Here is a 20,615-nt window from a genome sequence, read left to right on the forward strand (position 1 = left end):
GTCTACTAAACCCCTCTCTCCTGGTCTACTAAACACCTCTCTCCTGGTCTACTAAACCCCACTCTTCTGGTCTACTAAACCCCTCTCTCCTGGTCTACTAAACCCCACTCTCCTGGTCTAATAAACCCCTCTCTCCTGGTCTACTAAACCCCACTCTCCTGGTCTACTAAACCCCTCTCTCCTGGTCTACTAAACCCCACTCTCCTGGTCTACTAAACCCCTCTCTCCTGGTCTACTAAACCCCTCTCTCCTGGTCTAATAAACCCCTCTCTCCTGGTCTACTAAACCCCTCTCTCCTGGTCTACAAACCCCTCTCTCCTGGTCTACTAAACCCCACTCTCCTGGTCTACTAAACCCCTCTCCTGGTCTACTAAACCCCTCTCTCCTGGTCTACTAAACCCCTCTCTCCTGGTCTACTAAGCCCCTCTCTCCTGGTCTACTAAACCCCCTCTCCTGGTCTAATAAACCCCCTCTCCTGGTCTAATAAACCCCACTCTCCTGGTCTACTAAACCCCTCTCTCCTGGTCTACTAAACCCCTCTCCTGGTCTACTAAACCCCTCTCTCCTGGTCTACTAAACCCCTCTCTCCTGGTCTACTAAACCCCTCTCTCCTGGTCTAATAAACCCTCTCTCCTGGTCTAATAAACCCCTCTCTCCTGGTCTAATAAACCCCTCTCTCCTGGTCTAATAAACCCCTCTCTCCTGGTCTACTAAACCCCTCTCTCCTGGTCTACTAAACCCCTCTCTCCTGGTCTAATAAACCCCTCTCTCCTGGTCTAATAAACCCCACTCTCCTGGTCTACTAAACCCTCTCTCCTGGTCTACTAAACCCCTCTCTCCTGGTCTAATAAACCCCTCTCTCCTGGTCTAATAAACCCCTCTCTCCTGGTCTAATAAACCCCTCTCTCCTGGTCTAATAAACCCCTCTCTCCTGGTCTAATAAACCCCACTCTCCTGGTCTACTAAACCCCTCTCTCCTGGTCTACTAAACCCCTCTCCTGGTCTACTAAACCCCTCTCTCCTGGTCTAATAAACCCCCTCTCCTGGTCTAATAAACCCCTCTCTCCTGGTCTAATAAACCCCTCTCTCCTGGTCTAATAAACCCCACTCTCCTGGTCTACTAAACCCCTCTCTCCTGGTCTACTAAACCCCTCTCTCCTGGTCTACTAAACCCCTCTCTCCTGGTCTAATAAACCCCACTCTCCTGGTCTAATAAATCCTACCCTACCTCTTCTTTCGCGTTCTTGCTTTTTCCACATTTCAGAATGAAAAAGCCTTCGGTGATCATGAATAATGAATAAAGGAGCTGTTATTTGCACACAGAGAGAGACGTTCTTCTCAGTCCTAAAACTCCTTTAACTCAAATCCCTTCTGACTTAAATGTGAATATAAAACAGGCTTACAAGTGAGTTCCTGTAAACAGAACACAAGCAGACAATGAACACTGGATAAGGGGGCGGGAGAGGGGCGGGAGAGGGGCGGGAGAGGGGCGGGAGGGGTGCGGGAGAGGGGCGGGAGAGTGGGGGGCGAGAAAATAAAAATAATTTAACAAAACCTAGCTAAAAAGCAAATAGACAATGGCTTCTTTCTCTTGACTATCATAAGAGATCCCCATGACCAAGGCAGGAGATTGCCAACACCCACACAGATATGAAACAGCCCAGAGAGAGAGAGACAGAGACAGAGACAGACAGAGACAGACAGAGACAGACAGACAGACAGACAGACAGACAGACAGACAGACAGACAGACAGACAGACAGACAGACAGACAGACAGACAGACAGAGAGAAGGAAGGAATCCGAGGCTGAGATGATCAGTTCAAGCAACATTGTGCTAATATTGTTTTTTTTCCTTGCTTGATTAAAATAGCTGTTTGTTTCTTTTTGTTTGTTTGTTTTAAAGCAATATGAAACTTGAAAATGCACTTGCCTGGTCAGTTGTCTAAAGGACAAACATTATTCAAAGTTCAGTTTGATATTCAGTGCATAATTATAATCAATTATTTCCATTTACCTGTCCCCTGTCCTCTGTCCTGTATGTGAATCATTCTCATTTGGTCTCATGGTGGCTCAGGAGAGAGGGAACGAGAGGAGGTGGGGAGAATTATTTTGTTAATAGGCAACAGAGCATGTTCTCTCACAGGAGAGAGAAGAGGTAGGGTATGAGGAGGAGACAGAGAAGAGGTTGGGTATGAGGAGGAGAGAGAAGGTTGGGTATGAGGTGGAGAGAGAGAGGATGTTGGGTATGAGGAGGAGAGAGAGAGAAGAGGTAGGGTATGAGGAGGAGAGAGAGAAGGTTGGGTATGAGGAGGAGAGAGAGAGGATGTTGGGTATGAGGAGGGAGAGAGAGAGAGAAGAGGTAGGGTATGAGGAGGAGAGAGAGAAGAGGTAGGGTATGAGGAGGAGAGAGAGAGAAGAGGTAGGGTATGACGAGGAGAGAGAGAGAAGAGGTAGGGTATGACGAGGAGAGAGAGAGAAGAGGTAGGGTATGACGAGGAGAGAGAGAAGAGGTAGGGTATGAGGAGAAGAGAGAGAGAAGAGGTAGGGTATGAGGAGGAGAGAGAAGAGGTAGGGTAGGGGGAGAGAGAGAGAAGTAGGATATGAGGAGAAGAGGTAGGAAGAGGTAGGGTATGAGGAGGAGAGAGAGAGAAGAGGTAGGGTATGAGGAGGAGAGAGAAGAGGTAGGGTATGAGGAGGAGAGAGAAGAGGTAGGATATGAGGAGAAGAGAGAGAGAAGAGGTAGGGTATGAGGAGGAGAGAGAGAAGAGGTAGGGTATGAGGAGGAGAGAGAAGAGGTAGGATATGAGGAGAAGAGAGAGAGAAGAGGTAGGGTATGAGGAGGAGAGAGAGAAGAGGTAGGATATGAGGAGGAGAGAGAAGAGGTAGGGTATGAGGAGGAGAGAGAAGTGGTATGGTATGAGGGGGAGAGAGAAGAGGTAGGGTATGAGGAGGAGAGAGAGAAGAGGTAGGGTATGAGGAGGAGAGAGAAGAGGTAGGGTATGAGGAGGAGAGAGAAGAGGTAGGGTATGAGGAGGAGAGATAAGAGGTAGGGTATGAGGAGGAGAGAGAGAAGAGGTATGGTATGAGGAGGAGAGAGAGAAGAGGTAGGGTATGAGGAGAGAGAAGAGGTAGGATATGAGGAGGAGAGAGAGAGAAGAGGTAGGGTATGAGGAGGAGAGAGAAGTGGTATGGTATGAGGAGGGAGAGAGAAGAGATATGGTATGAGGAGGAGAGAGAGAAGAGGTAGGGTATGAGGAGGAGAGAGAGAAGAGGTAGGGTATGAGGAGGAGAGAAGAGGTAGGGTATGAGGAGGAGAGAGAAGAGGTAGGATATGAGGAGGAGAGAGAGAAGAGGTAGGGTATGAGGAGGAGAGAGAGAAGAGGTAGGGTATGAGGAGGAGAGAGAAGAGATATGGTATGAGGAGGAGAGAGAAGAGGTAGGGTATGAGGAGGAGAGAGAGAAGAGGTAGGGTATGAGGAGGAGAGAGAAGAGGTAGGGTATGAGGAGGAGAGAGAAGAGGTAGGGTATGAGGAGGAGAGAGAAGAGGTAGGGTATGAGGAGGAGAGAGAGAAGAGGTATGGTATGAGGAGGAGAGAGAGAAGAGGTAGGGTATGAGGAGGAGAGAGAAGTGGTATGGTATGAGGAGGAAAGAGAAGAGGTAGGGTATGAGGAGGAGAGAGAAGAGGTAGGATATGAGGAGGAGAGAGAGAAGAGGTAGGGTATGAGGAGGAGAGAGAGAAGAGGTATGGTATGAGGAGGAGAGAGAAGAGGTAGGATATGAGAGGAGGAGAGAAGAAGAGGTAGGGTATGAGGAGGAGAGAGAGAAGAGGTAGGGTATGAGGAGGAGAGAGAGAAGAGGTAGGGTATGAGGAGGAGAGAGAAGAGAGATATGGTATGAGGAGGAGAGAGAAGAGGTAGGATATGAGGAGGAGAGAGAGAAGAGGTAGGGTATGAGGAGGAGAGAGAGAAGAGGTAGGGTATGAGGAGGAGAGAGAGAAGAGGTAGGGTATGAGGAGGAGAGAGAAGAGGTAGGATATGAGGAGGAGAGAGAGAAGAGGTAGGGTATGAGAAGGAGAGAGAGAAGAGGTAGGGTATGAGGAGGAGAGAGAAGAGGTAGGGTATGAGGAGGAGAGAGAAGAGGTAGGGTATGAGGAGGAGGAGAGAGAGAAGAGGTATGGTATGAGGAGGAGAGAGAGAAGAGGTAGGGTATGAGGAGGAGAGAGAAGTGGTATGGTATGAGGAGGAAAAGAGAAGAGGTAGGGTATGAGGAGGAGAGAGAAGAGGTAGGATATGAGGAGGAGAGAGAGAAGAGGTAGGGTATGAGGAGGAGAGAGAGAAGAGGTATGGTATGAGGAGGAGAGAGAAGAGGTAGGATATGAGGAGGAGAGAGAGAAGAGGTAGGGTATGAGGAGGAGAGAGAGAAGAGGTAGGGTATGAGGAGGGAGAGAGAGAAGAGGTAGGGTAATGAGGAGGAGAGAGAAGAGATATGGTATGAGGAGGAGAGAGAAGAGGTAGGATATGAGGAGGGAGAGAGAGAAGAGGTAGGGTATGAGGAGGAGGAGAGAGAGAAGAGGTAGGGTATGAGGAGGAGAGAGAGAAGAGGTAGGGTATGAGGAGGAGAGAGAAGAGGTAGGATATGAGGAGGAGAGAGAGAAGAGGTAGGGTATGAGAAGGAGAGAGAGAAGAGGTATGGTATGAGGAGGAGAGAGAAGAGGTAGGGTATGAGGAGGAGAGAGAGAAGAGGTATGGTATGAGGAGGAGAGAGAGAGAAGAGGTAGGGTATGAGGAGGATGGAGAGAGTGTAAATGAGGTAAGATAAGGGAGGTAAAGGCAATAAATAGCCCGTAGTGGCGAAGTAATTACAGTATAGCAATTAAACACTGGAGTGATAGATGTGAAGAAGATGAATGTGTGTGTTGGTAGGTTGACCTCATGTCTAACAGGATGTGTCAACATGTTGACCTCATGTCTAACAGGATGTGTCAACATGTTGACCTTGTGTCTAACAGGATGTGTCAACATGTTGACCTTGTGTCTAACAGGATGTGTCAACATGTTGACCTCATGTCTAACAGGATGTGTCAACATGTTGACCTTGTGTCTAACAGGATGTGTTAACATGTTGACCTTGTGTCTAACAGGATGTGTTAACATGTTGACCTTGTGTCTAACAGGATGTGTCAACATGTTGACCTTGTGTCTAACAGGATGTGTCAACATGTTGACCTTGTGTCTAACAGGATGTGTTAACATGTTGACCTTGTGTCTAACAGGATGTGTCAACATGTTGACCTTGTGTCTAACAGGATGTGTCAACATGTTGACCTTGTGTCTAACAGGATGTGTTAACATGTTGACCTTGTGTCTAACAGGATGTGTCAACATGTTGACCTTGTGTCTAACAGGATGTGTCAACATGTTGACCTTGTGTCTATCAGGATGTGTCAACATGTTGACCTTGTGTCTAACAGGATGTGTCAACATGTTGACCTTGTGTCTAACAGGCAGGATGTGCCAACATGTTGACCTTGTGTCTAACAGGATGTGTCAACATGTTGACCTTGTGTCTAACAGGATGTGTCAACATGTTGACCTTGTGTCTAACAGGATGTGTCAACATGTTGACCTTGTGTCTAACAGGCAGGATGTGTTAACATGTTGACCTTGTGTCTAACAGGATGTGTCAACATGTTGACCTTGTGTCTAACAGGCAGGATGTGTCAACATGTTGACCTTGTGTCTAACAGGATGTGTCAACATGTTGACCTTGTGTCTAACAGGATGTGTCAACATGTTGACCTTGTGTCTAACAGGATGTGTCAACATGTTGACCTTGTGTCTAACAGGCAGGATGTGTCAACATGTTGACCTTGTGTCTAACAGGATGTGTCAACATGTTGACCTTGTGTCTAACAGGATGTGTCAACATGTTGACCTTGTGTCTAACAGGATGTGTCAACATGTTGACCTTGTGTCTAACAGGCAGGATGTGTCAACATGTTGACCTTGTGTCTAACAGGATGTGTCAACATGTTGACCTTGTGTCTAACAGGATGTGTCAACATGTTGACCTTGTGTCTAACAGGATGTGTTAACATGTTGACCTTGTGTCTAACAGGATGTGTCAACATGTTGACCTTGTGTCTAACAGGATGTGCCAACATGTTGACCTTGTGTCTAACAGGATGTGTCAACATGTTGACCTTGTGTCTAACAGGATGTGTCAACATGTTGACCTTGTGTCTAACAGGATGTGTCAACATGTTGACCTTGTGTCTAACAGGCAGGATGTGTCAACATGTTGACCTTGTGTCTAACAGGATGTGTCAACATGTTGACCTTGTGTCTAACAGGATGTGTCAACATGTTGACCTTGTGTCTAACAGGATGTGTCAACATGTTGACCTTGTGTCTAACAGGATGTGTCAACATGTTGACCTTGTGTCTAACAGGATGTGTCAACATGTTGACCTTGTGTCTAACAGGATGTGTCAACATGTTGACCTTGTGTCTATCAGGATGTGTCAACATGTTGACCTTGTGTCGAACAGGATGTGTCAACATGTTGACCTTGTGTCTAACAGGATGTGTCAACATGTTGACCTTGTGTCTAACAGGATGTGTCAACATGTTGACCTTGTGTCGAACAGGATGTGTCAACATGTTGACCTTGTGTCTAACAGGCAGGATGTGTCAACATGTTGACCTTGTGTCTAACAGGATGTGTCAACATGTTGACCTTGTGTCGAACAGGATGTGTCAACATGTTGACCTTGTGTCTAACAGGCAGGATGTGTCAACATGTTGACCTTGTGTCTAACAGGATGTGTCAACATGTTGACCTTGTGTCGAACAGGATGTGTCAACATGTTGACCTTGTGTCTAACAGGATGTGTCAACATGTTGACCTTGTGTCGAACAGGATGTGTTAACATGTTGACCTTGTGTCTAACAGGATGTGTTAACATGTTGACCTTGTGTCTAACAGGATGTGTTAACATGTTGACCTTGTGTCGAACAGGATGTGTTAACATGTTGACCTTGTGTCTAACAGGATGTGTCAACATGTTGACCTTGTGTCTAACAGGATGTGTTAACATGTTGACCTTGTGTCTAACAGGCAGGATGTGTGTGTTAACATCGTATAACTGTGTGTTCCTTTTCTCTCGTCCAGAAAGAGATGACTTCTGGGATGTGTCACTGAGGAGTAGCAGAACTACTGGAGCAGCTGAGGATTGTCTGGGATGCCCTGCTGGCACAGCAGGAGGTTACCATGGAGATACGGAGGGGTACACAGTTGACTCTGAAGCTTGATGACGTCATCAGTGTGATTCAACTAGCTCGATGTCATCACTGTCATTCTGATAGCAAGAGAAGAACCTTCTACCTGCAGATATACCTGGCTGGCTGGCTGGCTGGCTGGCTGGCTGGCTGGCTATATGGATTAATGAATAAATGAATGAACGAATGAACAAACGAATGAATGGATGATGGATGGATGCTGGCTAGATGGATAGATAGATGAATGAATGGATGGATGATGGATGGACACTGTAGCAAAGACATTCTACTATTTCTACTGTAGTTTACATTAAGGACCTCCCTCTGTATCACCACGTCGTTGAGGAGGACCTCCCTCTGTATCACCACGTCGTTGAGGAGGACCTCCCTCTGTATCACCACGTCATTGAGGAGGACCTCCCTCTGTATCACCACGTCGTTGAGGAGGACCTCCCTCTGTGTCACCACGTCACTGAGGAGGACCTCCCTCTGTGTCACCACGTCACTGAGGAGGACCTCCCTCTGTATCACCACGTCACTGAGGAGGACCTCCTCTGTATCACCACATCACTGAGGAGGACCTCCCTCTGTATCACCACGTCACTGAGGAGGACCTCCCTCTGTATCACCACGTCACTGAGGAGGACCTCCCTCTGTATCACCACATCACTGAGGAGGACCTCCCTCTGTGTCACCACATCACTGAGGAGGACCTCCCTCTGTATCACCACATCACTGAGGAGGACCTCCCTCTGTATCACCACGTCACTGAGGAGGACCTCCCTCTGTGTCACCACATCACTGATGAGGACCTCCCTCTGTATCACCACATCACTGAGGAGGACCTCCCTCTGTGTCACCACGTCGTTGAGGAGGACCTCCCTCTGTATCACCACATCACTGAGGAGGACCTCCCTCTGTATCACCACGTCGTTGAGGAGGACCTCCCTCTGTATCACCACGTCACTGAGGAGGACCTCCCTCTGTGTCACCACATCGTTGAGGAGGACCTCCCTCTGTGTCACCACATCACTGAGGAGGACCTCCCTCTGTATCACCACATCACTGAGGAGGACCTCCCTCTGTATCACCACGTCACTGAGGAGGACCTCCCTCTGTATCACCACGTCGTTGAGGAGGACCTCCCTCTGTATCACCACGTCACTGAGGAGGACCTCCCTCTGTATCACCACGTCACTGAGGAGGACCTCCCTCTGTATCACCACGTCGTTGAGGAGGACCTCCCTCTGTATCACCACATCACTGATGAGGACCTCCCTCTGTATCACCACATCACTGATGAGGACCTCCCTCTGTGTCACCACATCACTGATGAGGACCTCCCTCTGTATCACCACGTCACTGATGAGGTTTTAATACACTGATGAGGTTTTAATTCACGGATTATGTTTTAATACACTGATGAGGTAATGATACACGGATGAGGTTTTAATACACTGATGAGGTAATGATACACGGATGAGGTTTTAATACACTGATGAGGTAATGATACACGGATTATGTTTTAATACACTGATGAGATAATGATACACTGATGAAGTTTTGATACACTGATGAGGTTTTGGTACACTGATGAGGTTTTGGTACACTGATGAGGTTTTAGTACACTGATGAGGTAATTATACACGGGTGAGGTAATGATACACTGATGAGGTAATGATTCATGGATGAGGTAATGATACACTGATGAGGTTTTAATACACTGATGAGGTAATGATACACATATGAGGTTTTAATACACTGATGAGGTAATGATACACGGTGAGGTAATGATACACAGATGAGGTAATGATACACGGATGAGGTAATGATACACTGATGAGGTTTTAATACACTGATGAGGTAATGATACACGGATGAGGTTTTAATACACTGATGAGGTAATGATACACTGATGAGGTAATGATACACGGATTAGGTTTTAATACACTGATGAGGTTTTAGTACACTGATAAGGTTTTAATTCACTGATGAGGTTTTAATTCACTGATGAGGTTTTAATTCACTGATGAGGTTTTGTTACACTGATGAGGTTTTAATTCACTGATGAGGTAATGATACACGGATGAGGTAATGATACACGGATGAGGTATTGATACACAGATGAGGTTTTAATACACTGATGAGGTAATGATACACGGATGAGGTAATGATACACGGATGAGGTAATGATACACGGATGAGGTATTGATACACAGATGAGGTTCTAATACACTGATGAGGTAATGATACACGGATTAGGTAATGATACACGGATGAGGTAATGATACACGGATGAGGTATTGATACACGGATGAGGTTTTAATACACTGATGAGGTAATGATACACGGATGAGGTTTTAATACACTGATGAGGTATTGATACACAGATGAGGTTTTAATGCACTGATGAGGTAATGATACACGGATGAGGTAATGATACACGGATGAGGTAATGACACAAGGATGAGGTAATGATACACGGATGAGGTAATTATACACGGATGAGGTAATGATACACGGATGAGGTATTTGATGTGGACGGATACAGACGTTTCCTCAGTGTTGGTTACAGTTTGTCCATTTCCTCTCCAACGAGGACATTGTTTTTGTTGTTTAATTATGTCTTGTCTCGGAAACCTGCTTTTCCTGGTACTTTTCAAATGAACAGATAACATCTTGTGATGATTTTCAAGTTCTCATGTGTTTGTAATAACGGTCTTTAGTGTGGAGACGGCCAAATCATTCAGTTGATTTCCTTAATTGAGTCTGTTTTGTGAGTTTAACCTTGCAAGACATGACAAGTGTCACCGTGTGTTTGGCTGGGAGCCGTTATGATTTAGCTGCTGTTCATGTGGTTGAATCTGTGATTGCTTAGTTTATAGTTTAGAACAATGACATTTATTTGTTGAATCACGTCGAGTTAATTTGATGTTTCATCTGTGTACGTTTTTATGATTCAAAAGCATATGGACAGCGGTGTTTCTTCCACATTTTTGTTGTTGAGAACTTAAATACTGTGACTTGACTTCAGGTACCCAGAATGATCAATAACGGCAGTACAAATGGAATAACCAACTGTAGCTTTGGTAGTTTCACAGGTCCTTTAAAGTGCTGTTAGCTTCAAGTAAGATGTACATCAATCATTGATCATGTTTTTCAATCACTTCACCGTGAGGACTTCTTTCTATTTAAATCTGAACCTGCAGTGCTGACATCTTTGTCCTGGGGAATATGGTAGTCCTGTATGAGACTTTAACAACACTGACCATCCAGTCTGTCAATACAATCATCACAGTCTGTAGCCTAAGGTGTAAAAGGCCCAGCCTCGGTCTTACACAGTAGCTGAATGTTTATTCTGTTTTTACTCAAAAAAACACTGACACATATATTTACTGTTCTGTTTTTTTAAATGCTGTTTGACTGATTCCATGTCAACTTTACTACACCAGAAATAATAAAGTGTATTTTGATTCCTTTCTCAGACTCTTCCTGTCATTTCATTTGGGGGGGGGGTAGTTTCACATTCTACTGTTGTTGTGTACATCTGTTGTTGAGAGAAACGCGGAGCTTCAATCTCTTCGTCTGATTAACTCATCTCTAATGTCTTCGTCTGATTAACTCATCTCTAATGTCTTCGTCTGATTAACTCATCTCTAATCTCTTCGTCTGATTAACTCATCTCTAATGTCTTCGTCTGATTAACTCATCTCTAATCTCTTCGTCTGATTAACTCATCTCTAATCTCTTCGTCTGATTAAATCAAATCAAATTTATTTATATAGCCCTTCGTACATCAGCTGATATCTCAAAGTGCTGTACAGAAACCCAGCCTAAAACCCCAAACAGCAAGCAATGCAGGTGTAGAAGCACGGTGGTTAGGAAAAACTCCCTAGAAAGGCTAAAACCTAGGAAGAAACCTAGAGAGGAACCAGGCTATGTGGGGTGGCCAGTCCTCTTCTGGCTGTGCCGGGTAGAGATTATAACAGAACATGGCCAAGATGTTCAAATGTTCATAAATGACCAGCATGGTCGAATAATAATAAGGTAGAACAGTTGAAACTGGAGCAGCAGCACGGCCAGGTGGACTGGGGACAGCAAGGAGTCATCATGTCAGGTAGTCCTGGGGCATGGTCCTAGGGCTCCGGTCCTCCGAGAGAGAGAAGGAGAGAATTAGAGAACGCACACTTAGATTCACACAGGACACCGAATTGGACAGGATAAGTACTCCAGATATAACAAACTGACCCCAGCCCCCCGACACATAAACTACTGCAGCATAAATACTGGCGGCTGAGACAGGAGGGGTCAGGAGACACTGTGGCCCCATCCGAGGACACCCCCGGACAAGGCCAAACAGGAAGGATATAACCCCACCCACTTTGCCAAAGCACAGCCCCCACACCACTAGAGGGATATCTTCAACCACCAACTTACCATCCTGAGACAAAGCTGAGTATGGCCCGCAAAGATCTCCGCCATGGCACAACCCAAGGGGGGGTGCCAACCCAGACAGGATGACCACATCAGTGAATCAACCCACTCAGGTGACGCACCCCTTCCAAGGACGGCATGAGAGCCACAGTAAGCCAGTGACTCAGCCCCTGTAAAAGGGTTAGAGGCAGAGAATCCCAGTGGAAAGAGGGGAACCGGCCAGGCAGAGACAGCAAGGGTGGTTCGTTGCTCCAGAGCCTTTCCGTTCACCTTCCCACTCCTGGGCCAGACTACACTCAATCATATCTTCAACCACCAACTTACCATCCTGAGACAAAGCTGAGTATGGCCCGCAAAGATCTCCGCCATGGCACAACCCAAGGGGGGGTGCCAACCCAGACAGGATGACCACATCAGTGAATCAACCCACTCAGGTGACGCACCCCTTCCAGGGACGGCATGAGAGCCACAGTAAGCCAGTGACTCAGCCCCTGTAATAGGGTTAGAGGCAGAGAATCCCAGTGGAAAGAGGGGAACCGGCCAGGCAGAGACAGCAAGGGTGGTTCGTTGCTCCAGAGCCTTTCCGTTCACCTTCCCACTCCTGGGCCAGACTACACTCAATCATATGACCCACTGAAGAGATGAGTCTTCAGTAAAGACTTAAAGGTTGAGACCGAGTTTGCGTCTCTGACATGGGTAGGCAGACCATTCCATAAAAATGGAGCTCTATAGGAGAATGCCCTGCCTCCAGCTGTTTGCTTAGAAATTCTAGGGACAATTAGGAGCACCCCTTTGCCTGCGTCTTGTGACCGTAGCGTACGTGTAGGTATGTACGGCAGGACCAAATCAGAGAGATAGGTAGGAGCAAGATGAGGAGCAACTCATCTCTAATCTCTTCGTCTGATTAACTCATCTCTAAATACATTTACATTTAAGTCATTTAGCAGACGCTCTTATCCAGAGCGACTTACAAATTGGTGAGGGGGGGGGGGAGGAGGATTCAGGAGGGAGGAGAAGGTGGCAAAGAGCTTCCTAGGGTTAGAGGCAGATGCTTGGAATTTAGAGTGGTAGAAAGTGGCTTTAGCAGCAGAGACAGAGGAGGAAAATGTAGAGAGGAGGGAGTGAAAGGATGCCAGGTCCGCAGGGAGGCGAGTTTTCCTTCATTTCCGCTCGGCTGCCCGGAGCACTGTTCTGTGAGCTCGCAATGAGTCGTCGAGCCACGGAGCGGGAGGGGAGGACCGAGCCGGCCTGGAGGATAGGGGACATAGAGAGTCAAAGGATGCAGAAAGGGAAGAGAGGAGGGTTGAGGAGGCAGAATCAGGAGATAGGTTGGAGAAGGTATGAGCAGAAAGGAGCTTATCAAGGCATCAATACCTAGGATAGGATAAAGTAATCCTTCTCACCCCCCCCCCCCCTTAAATGATTTAGATGCACTATTGTAAAGTGGCTGTTCCACTGGATGTCAGAAGGTGAATTCACCAATTTGTAAGTCGCTCTGGATAAGAGCGTCTGCTAAATGACTTAAATGTAAAATGTAAATGCAGAGGGAAGAGATGATAGGATGGAAGAGGAGAGAGTAGCGGGGGAGAGAGAGCGAAGGTTGGGACGGCGCGATACCATCCGAGTAGGGGCAGTGTGGGAAGTGTTGGATGAGAGCGAGAGGGAAAAGGATACAAGGTAGTGGTCGGAGACTTGGAGGGGAGTTGCAATGAGGTTAGTGGAAGAACAGCATCTAGTAAAGATGAGGTCGAGCGTATTGCCTGCCTTGTGAGTAGGGGGGAAGGTGAGAGGGTGAGGTCAAAAGAGGAGAGGAGTGGAAAGAAGGAGGCAGAGAGGAATGAGTCAAAGGTAGACGTGGGGAGGTTAAAGTCGCCCAGGACTGTGAGAGGTGAGCCGTCCTCAGGAAAGGAGCTTATCAAGGCATCAAGCTCATTGATGAACTCTCCGAGGGAACCTGGGGGCGATAAATGATAAGGATGTTAAGCTTGAAAGGGCTGGTAACTGTGACAGCATGGAATTCAAAGGAGGCGATAGACAGATGGGTAAGGGGAGAAAGAGAGAATGACCACTTGGGAGAGATGAGGATCCCAGTGCCACCACCCCGCTGACCAGAAGCTCTCGGGGTGTGCGAGAACACGTGGGCGGACGAAGAGAGAGCAGTAGGAGTAGAAGTGTTATCTGTGGTGATCCATGTTTCCGTCAGTGCCAAGAAGTCGAGGGACTGGAGGGAGGCATAGGCTGAGATGAACTCTGCCTTGTTGGCCGCAGATTGGCAGTTCCAGAGGCTACCGGAGACCTGGAACTCCACGTGGGTCGTGCGCGCTGGGACCACCAGATTAGGGTGGCCGCGGCCACGCGGTGTGGAGCGTTTGTATGGTCTGTGCAGAGAGGAGAGAACAGGGATAGATAGACACATAGTTGACAGGCTACAGAAGAGGCTACGCTAATGCAAAGGAGATTGGAATGACAAGTGGACTACACGTCTCGAATGTTCAGAAAGTTAAGCTTACGTAGCAAGAATCTTATTGACTAAAATGATTGAAATGATACAGTACTGCTGGAGTAGGCTAGCTGGCAGTGGCTGCGTTGTTGACTTTGTAGGCTAGCTGGCAGTGGCTGCGTTGTTGACACTACACTAATCAAGTCGTTCCGTCGAGTGTAATAGTTTCTACAGTGCAGCTATTCGGGGGCTAGCTGGCTAGCTAGCAGTATTGATTACATTACGTTACGTTAAAAGAACGACAATAGCTGGCTAGCTAACCTAGAAAATCGCTCTAGACTACACTGTCTTAGATACAAAGACGGCTATGTAGCTAGCTAGCTACGATCAAACAAATCAAACCGTTGTACTGTAATGAAGTGAAATGAAAATGTGATACTACCTGTGGAGCGAGCGGAATGTTGACCGGGTTGTTGAAGTTCTATTCAGTAGACGTTGGCTAGCTGTTGGCTAGCTAGCTAGCAGTATGTCCTACGTTAAGGACGACAAATAGCTGGCTAGCTAACCTCGGTAAATTAAGATAATCACTCTAAGTCTACACACTCTAAACTACACAATTATCTTGGATACGAAGACAGCAAAGACAGCTATGTAGCTAGCTAACACTACACTAATCGAGTCGTTCAGTTGAGTGTAATAGTTTCTACAGTGCTAGTAGACGTTAGCTAGCTGCTGGGCAGATAGCAGTGTAGACTACGTTAGGACGACGAAATACGATAATTACGCAATTATCTTTGATACAAAGACGGCTATGTAGCTAGCTAAGAAGAAATTGCTAAGATTAGACAAATCAAACCGTTGTACTATATAATGAAATGTAATGAAAATGTAATGAAAAGTTATACTACCTGCGGACCGAAGTGTAGATGCGACCGCTCGCTCCAACCCGGAACCGGAAACCTAATCTCTTCGTCTGATTAACTCATCTCTAATCTCTTCGTCTGATTAACTCATCTCCAATCTCTTCCTCTGATTAACTCATCTCCAATCTCTTTGTCTGATTAACTCATCTCTAATCTCTTCGTCTGATTAACTCATCTCTAATGTCTTCGTCTGATTAACTCATCTCTAATCTCTTCGTCTGATTAACTCATCTCTAATCTCTTCGTCTGATTAACTCATCTCTAATCTCTTCGTCTGATTAACTCATCTCTAATCTCTTCGTCTGATTAACTCATCTCTAATGTCTCCCATTTATGAAATGGATGGTTGTAAAAAATAAAATTTAAATGTAAAAAAATGTTTTGTAAAAGGCAGGAGACTGTTTGTCATGGCAACAGCAAGTATTCCAAGTCATGAGTCTCCTTGAGGATAAATGAGAGAACTTAGAGGCGAAAGGAAAAAGAACCCTAGACACACTCTCCCTAGCTCTACAACTTCCTGTATACCAACTGTGGTATAACTGACTACTGGATTGGGCTCTTAAGTCCTGACTCTTTGATGGTCTGTAGCACTTTGCTCAGATTCCTGTTGTGTTTTCCCCTTGTTTGCTGCACCATAGACCAGTATGTCATCCGTCCTCTCAGGAGCTCATCTCCCTGTGAAAGATCTCTGGCGCACTGGTTATTCCAAAACGGAAGGCGCTTGAAGCAGAATCTCCCCACGGGGACTACAGAATCTCCCCACAGGGACTACAGAATCTCCCCACATGGACTACAGAATCTCCCCACAGGGACTACAGAATCTCCCCACAGGGACTACAGAATCTCCCCACAGGGACTACAGAATCTCCCCACAGGGACTACAGAATCTCCCCACAGGGACTACAGAATCTCCCCACAGGGACTACAGAATCTCCCCACATGGACTACAGAATCTCCCCACAGGGACTACAGAATCTCCCCACAGGGACTACAGAATCTCCCCACGGGGACTACAGAATCTCCCCACAGGGACTACAGAATCTCCCCACAGGGACTACAGAATCTCCCCACAGGGACTACAGAATCTCCTCACATGGACTACAGAATCTCCCCACAGGGACTGCAGAATCTCCCCACAGGGACTACAGAATCTCCCCACAGGGACTACAGAATCTCCTCACAGGGACTACAGAATCTCCCCACAGGGACTACAGAATCTCCCCACGGGGACTACAGAATCTCCCCACAGGGACTGCAGAATCTCCCCACAGGGACTACAGAATCTCCCCACATGGACTACAGAATCTCCCCACAGGGACTGCAGAATCTCCCCACAGGGACTACAGAATCTCCCCACAGGGACTACAGAATCTCCCCACAGGGACTACAGAATCTCCCCACAGGGACTACAGAATCTCCCCACGGGGACTACAGAATCTCCCCACAGGGACTACAGAATCTCCCCACGGGGACTACAGAATCTCCCCACAGGGACTACAGAATCTCCCCACAGGGACTACAGAATCTCCCCACGGGGACTACAGAATCTCCCCACAGGGACTACAGAATCTCCCCACAGGGACTACAGAATCTCCCCACAGGGACTACAGAATCTCCCCACAGGGACTACAGAATCTCCCCACAGGGACTACAGAATCTCCCCACGGGGACTACAGAATCTCCCCACAGGGACTACAGAATCTCCCCACAGGGACTACAGAATCTCCCCACAGGGACTACAGAATCTCCCCACAGGGACTACAGAATCTCCCCACAGGGACTACAGAATCTCCCCACAGGGACTACAGAATCTCCCCACAGGGACTACAGAATCTCCCCACAGGGACTACAGAATCTCCCCACAGGGACTACAGAATCTCCCCACAGGGACTACAGAATCTCCTCACAGGGACTACAGAATCTCCCCACGGGGACTACAGAATCTCCCCACAGGGACTACAGAATCTCCCCACAGGGACTACAGAATCTCCTCACATGGACTACAGAATCTCCCCACATGGACTACAGAATCTCCCCACAGGGACTACAGAATATCCCCACGGGGACTACAGAATCTCCCCACGGGGACTACAGAATCTCCCCACATGGACTACAGAATCTCCCCACGGGGACTACAGAATCTCCCCACAGGGACTACAGAATATCCCCACGGGGACTACAGAATCTCCCCACGGGGACTACAGAATATCCCCACGGGGACTACAGAATCTCCCCACAGGGACTACAGAATCTCCCCACAGGGACTACAGAATCTCCCCACAGGGACTACAGAATCTCCCCACAGGGACTACAGAATCTCCCCACGGGGACTACAGAATCTCCCCACGGGGACTACAGAATCTCCCCACGGGGACTACAGAATCTCCCCACAGGGACTACAGAATCTCCCCACAGGGACTACAGAATCTCCCCACAGGGACTACAGAATCTCCCCACAGGGACTACAGAATCTCCCCACGGGGACTACAGAATCTCCCCACATGGACTACAGAATCTCCCCACATGGACTACAGAATCTCCCCACATGGACTACAGAATCTCCCCACAGGGACTACAGAATCTCCCCACATGGACTACAGAATCTCCCCACAGGGACTACAGAATCTCCCCACAGGGACTACAGAATCTCCCCACAGGGACTACAGAATCTCCCCACATGGACTACAGAATCTCCCCACATGGACTACAGAATCTCCCCACAGGGACTACAGAATCTCCCCACAGGGACTACAGAATCTCCCCACAGGGACTACAGAATCTCCCCACAGGGACTACAGAATCTCCCCACATGGACTACAGAATCTCCCCACAGGGACTACAGAATCTCCCCACAGGGACTACAGAATCTCCCCACAGGGACTACAGAATCTCCCCACGGGGACTACAGAATCTCCCCACAGGGACTACAGAATCTCCCCACAGGGACTACAGAATCTCCCCACAGGGACTACAGAATCTCCCCACAGGGACTACAGAATCTCCCCACAGGGACTGCAGAATCTCCCCACAGGGACTACAGAATCTCCCCACATGGACTACAGAATCTCCCCACAGGGACTACAGAATCTCCCCCACGGGGACTACAGAATCTCCCCACAGGGACTACAGAATCTCCCCACAGGGACTACAGAATCTCCCCACAGGGACTACAGAATCTCCCCACAGGGACTACAGAATCTCCCCACAGGGACTACAGAATCTCCCCACAGGGACTACAGAATCTCCCCACAGGGACTACAGAATCTCCCCACAGGGACTACAGAATCTCCCCACATGGACTACAGAATCTCCCCACAGGGACTACAGAATCTCCCCACAGGGACTACAGAATCTCCCCACAGGGACTACAGAATCTCCCCACAGGGACTACAGAATCTCCCCACAGGGACTACAGAATCTCCCCACAGGGACTACAGAATCTCCCCACAGGGACTACAGAATCTCCCCACAGGGACTACAGAATCTCCCCACAGGGACTACAGAATCTCCCCACAGGGACTACAGAATCTCCCCACAGGGACTACAGAATCTCCCCACAGGGACTACAGAATCTCCCCACAGGGACTACAGAATCTCCCCACAGGGACTACAGAATCTCCCCACAGGGACTACAGAATCTCCCCACAGGGACTACAGAATCTCCCCACAGGGACTACAGAATCTCCCCACAGGGACTACAGAATCTCCCCACAGGGACTACAGAATCTCCCCACAGGGACTACAGAATCTCCCCACAGGGACTACAGAATCTCCCCACAGGGACTACAGAATCTCTGCATGGCGAAATTTACATTTACATTTAAGTCATTTGGCAGACGCTCTTATCCAGAAATCAGAGAATAGTGGACTTCCTCGGACCTAAAGTCAATCTTGACCGGTTCACAGTTCAGTAGGCCTATCTCTCCGAATACATCTGTTCTGAGGACCAAAGCCATCTTTCATGCAACGGTTCTGCTAAGTATGTTATTAACGTTTGGTCCTCGAATCACAAAGATCCAGAATTTATACATTTCTCCTTTTCTTTCACTCGTGGTTAGGTAGCCTAGTAGTTAGAGCGTGGGGCCAGTAACCGAAAGGCTACTAGATTGTAGTCGCCGAGCTGACAAGGTAAAAATATGTTGTTCTTCCCCTAAACAAGCCAGTTAACCCACTGTTCCTAGGCCGTCATTGTAAATAAGAATGTGTTCTTAACTGACTTGCCTCGTTAAATAAACTTATTTTTTTATCCCCATACAATCATCCTGCCATCTGGGCTGTGAACAGCAGTTTCAATGTTAGCCAGCAGGGGGCGCCGTGGCCAGCTCTGGTAAGTGCTCTGAGGAATCACTATAATATCAGCACAGTTTCAATCTTGAACTTGACACGTGTGCCATTCACTGGGAGCTCAACATGCCACTGATCTTCAGAATCATACTGCTTGGCAACTGATCCTAACAGAATGCTCTTTGCATTTAATCTTCCGCTGTAACTTCTTTGACCCATTTTGTTATACTTCCTGCATTTTTTTGTTGCGTGCTGGACAATTTTCACTGTCATCGTGGCTGCGGTTACAACTTGAGCAATTTTCCCTGTTTTGACTGACTGACTGTTTCTTTTCTGAAACTGTTTGTTCTGGCTGCCTGCAGTCTGCTTAAGAATGTTGTGATGCTGTGGTTTGAGTCTCACCTCTTCAATGTAGTTGTCAGCTCCCGCGCGCTGCTGCTTTATCTGCTCTGACTGGCTTGCTTCTCCACGGTCAAGTCTGGCTGTAGCTTTAGTGAAACATCGCTGTCCATAATGTCCATCACAAATCCTGTCCCTTATTTGTTTGTGTTTTTGCAGTTCCAAACTCGCAGTGTTCAGCTAGCTCATACCAGATTCCTCACGAAAGATTCCACTGTCTCTCCCCCCTTTTTCAAATCCGTTTATGGAAACATGCTCGTTGGTGATTCGCGTTGCTCCGTGGCACAAAATGTTTTTTCCATTTTTCGATCACCACATCATAGTTTAACTCGCCATTGAAGCCATCAAAGGAGAATGCATTGTAGACCATTTCTGTATCTTTCCCCAGTGCATAAAGTAGTGAATTTACCTGTACCACACCGGTCTCCTTATCCAGTTTCGATGCCACCGTTACTTGTGTTCCAATACCCATACTAATAAGCTGTATGCTACATACTATTTGTTAATTTCATTATACTGTATATGAACGGTATCCTTTCAGTTCAGCGTACTAGCGCTATGTCTGTCTACTGGAAGTTGATTCTGTTGCTATGCAACCTCTTGCTAGCTTGTTAGCATTAAAAATGACTCGCTAGACATTTTATGTCTTCATGTGTGTTTTTCGTCAATTCAATCTGGAGTGCCAGAGTGCGCTCTGGGTGTTCATGTAAATTCATAGCGCACACTGGATGCTCTGGCCGAGGAGTAGGGTTGATCCAACCTCACAACAGCAGTCAAGCAAACTGGCTAACGTTGGCTAACATCTTACCTACTTCCTGACACAAATGAGAGAACACCTCACTTTGACCATTT

The 20,615-nt window shown here is 47.3% G+C and overlaps 2 protein-coding genes and 1 long non-coding RNA gene across 4 annotated transcripts in view; 2 read left to right on the plus strand and 1 right to left on the minus strand.

The window, feature by feature from the left end:
* The window catches only part of LOC135518471 (MOB kinase activator 3B-like), a gene marked incomplete at its 5' end in the record, with an annotated part of 10,418 nt that extends 2,592 nt beyond the window's left edge, over nt 1–7,826 (plus strand). Inside the window, one exon of the mRNA XM_064943644.1 lies at nt 7,177–7,826. Within this exon, the coding sequence (XP_064799716.1) occupies nt 7,177–7,206 (30 nt within the window). The remainder of the gene's footprint in view (nt 1–7,176) is intronic.
* LOC135518440 (leucine-rich repeat-containing protein 19-like) overlaps nt 1–20,615 on the minus strand; it is a 95,976-nt gene that overhangs the window by 48,140 nt on the left and 27,221 nt on the right. The gene's annotated exons all lie outside the window — the stretch shown is intronic.
* LOC135518439 (uncharacterized) lies at nt 7,861–10,763 on the plus strand. The gene is made up of 2 exons (XR_010452152.1): nt 7,861–9,735; nt 9,793–10,763. It is a non-coding gene; the product is annotated as an uncharacterized LOC135518439 (long non-coding RNA).

This window comes from Oncorhynchus masou, chromosome 28, assembly GCF_036934945.1.
Source record: "Oncorhynchus masou masou isolate Uvic2021 chromosome 28, UVic_Omas_1.1, whole genome shotgun sequence".
In the NCBI taxonomy this organism is placed as follows: domain Eukaryota; kingdom Metazoa; phylum Chordata; class Actinopteri; order Salmoniformes; family Salmonidae; genus Oncorhynchus; species Oncorhynchus masou.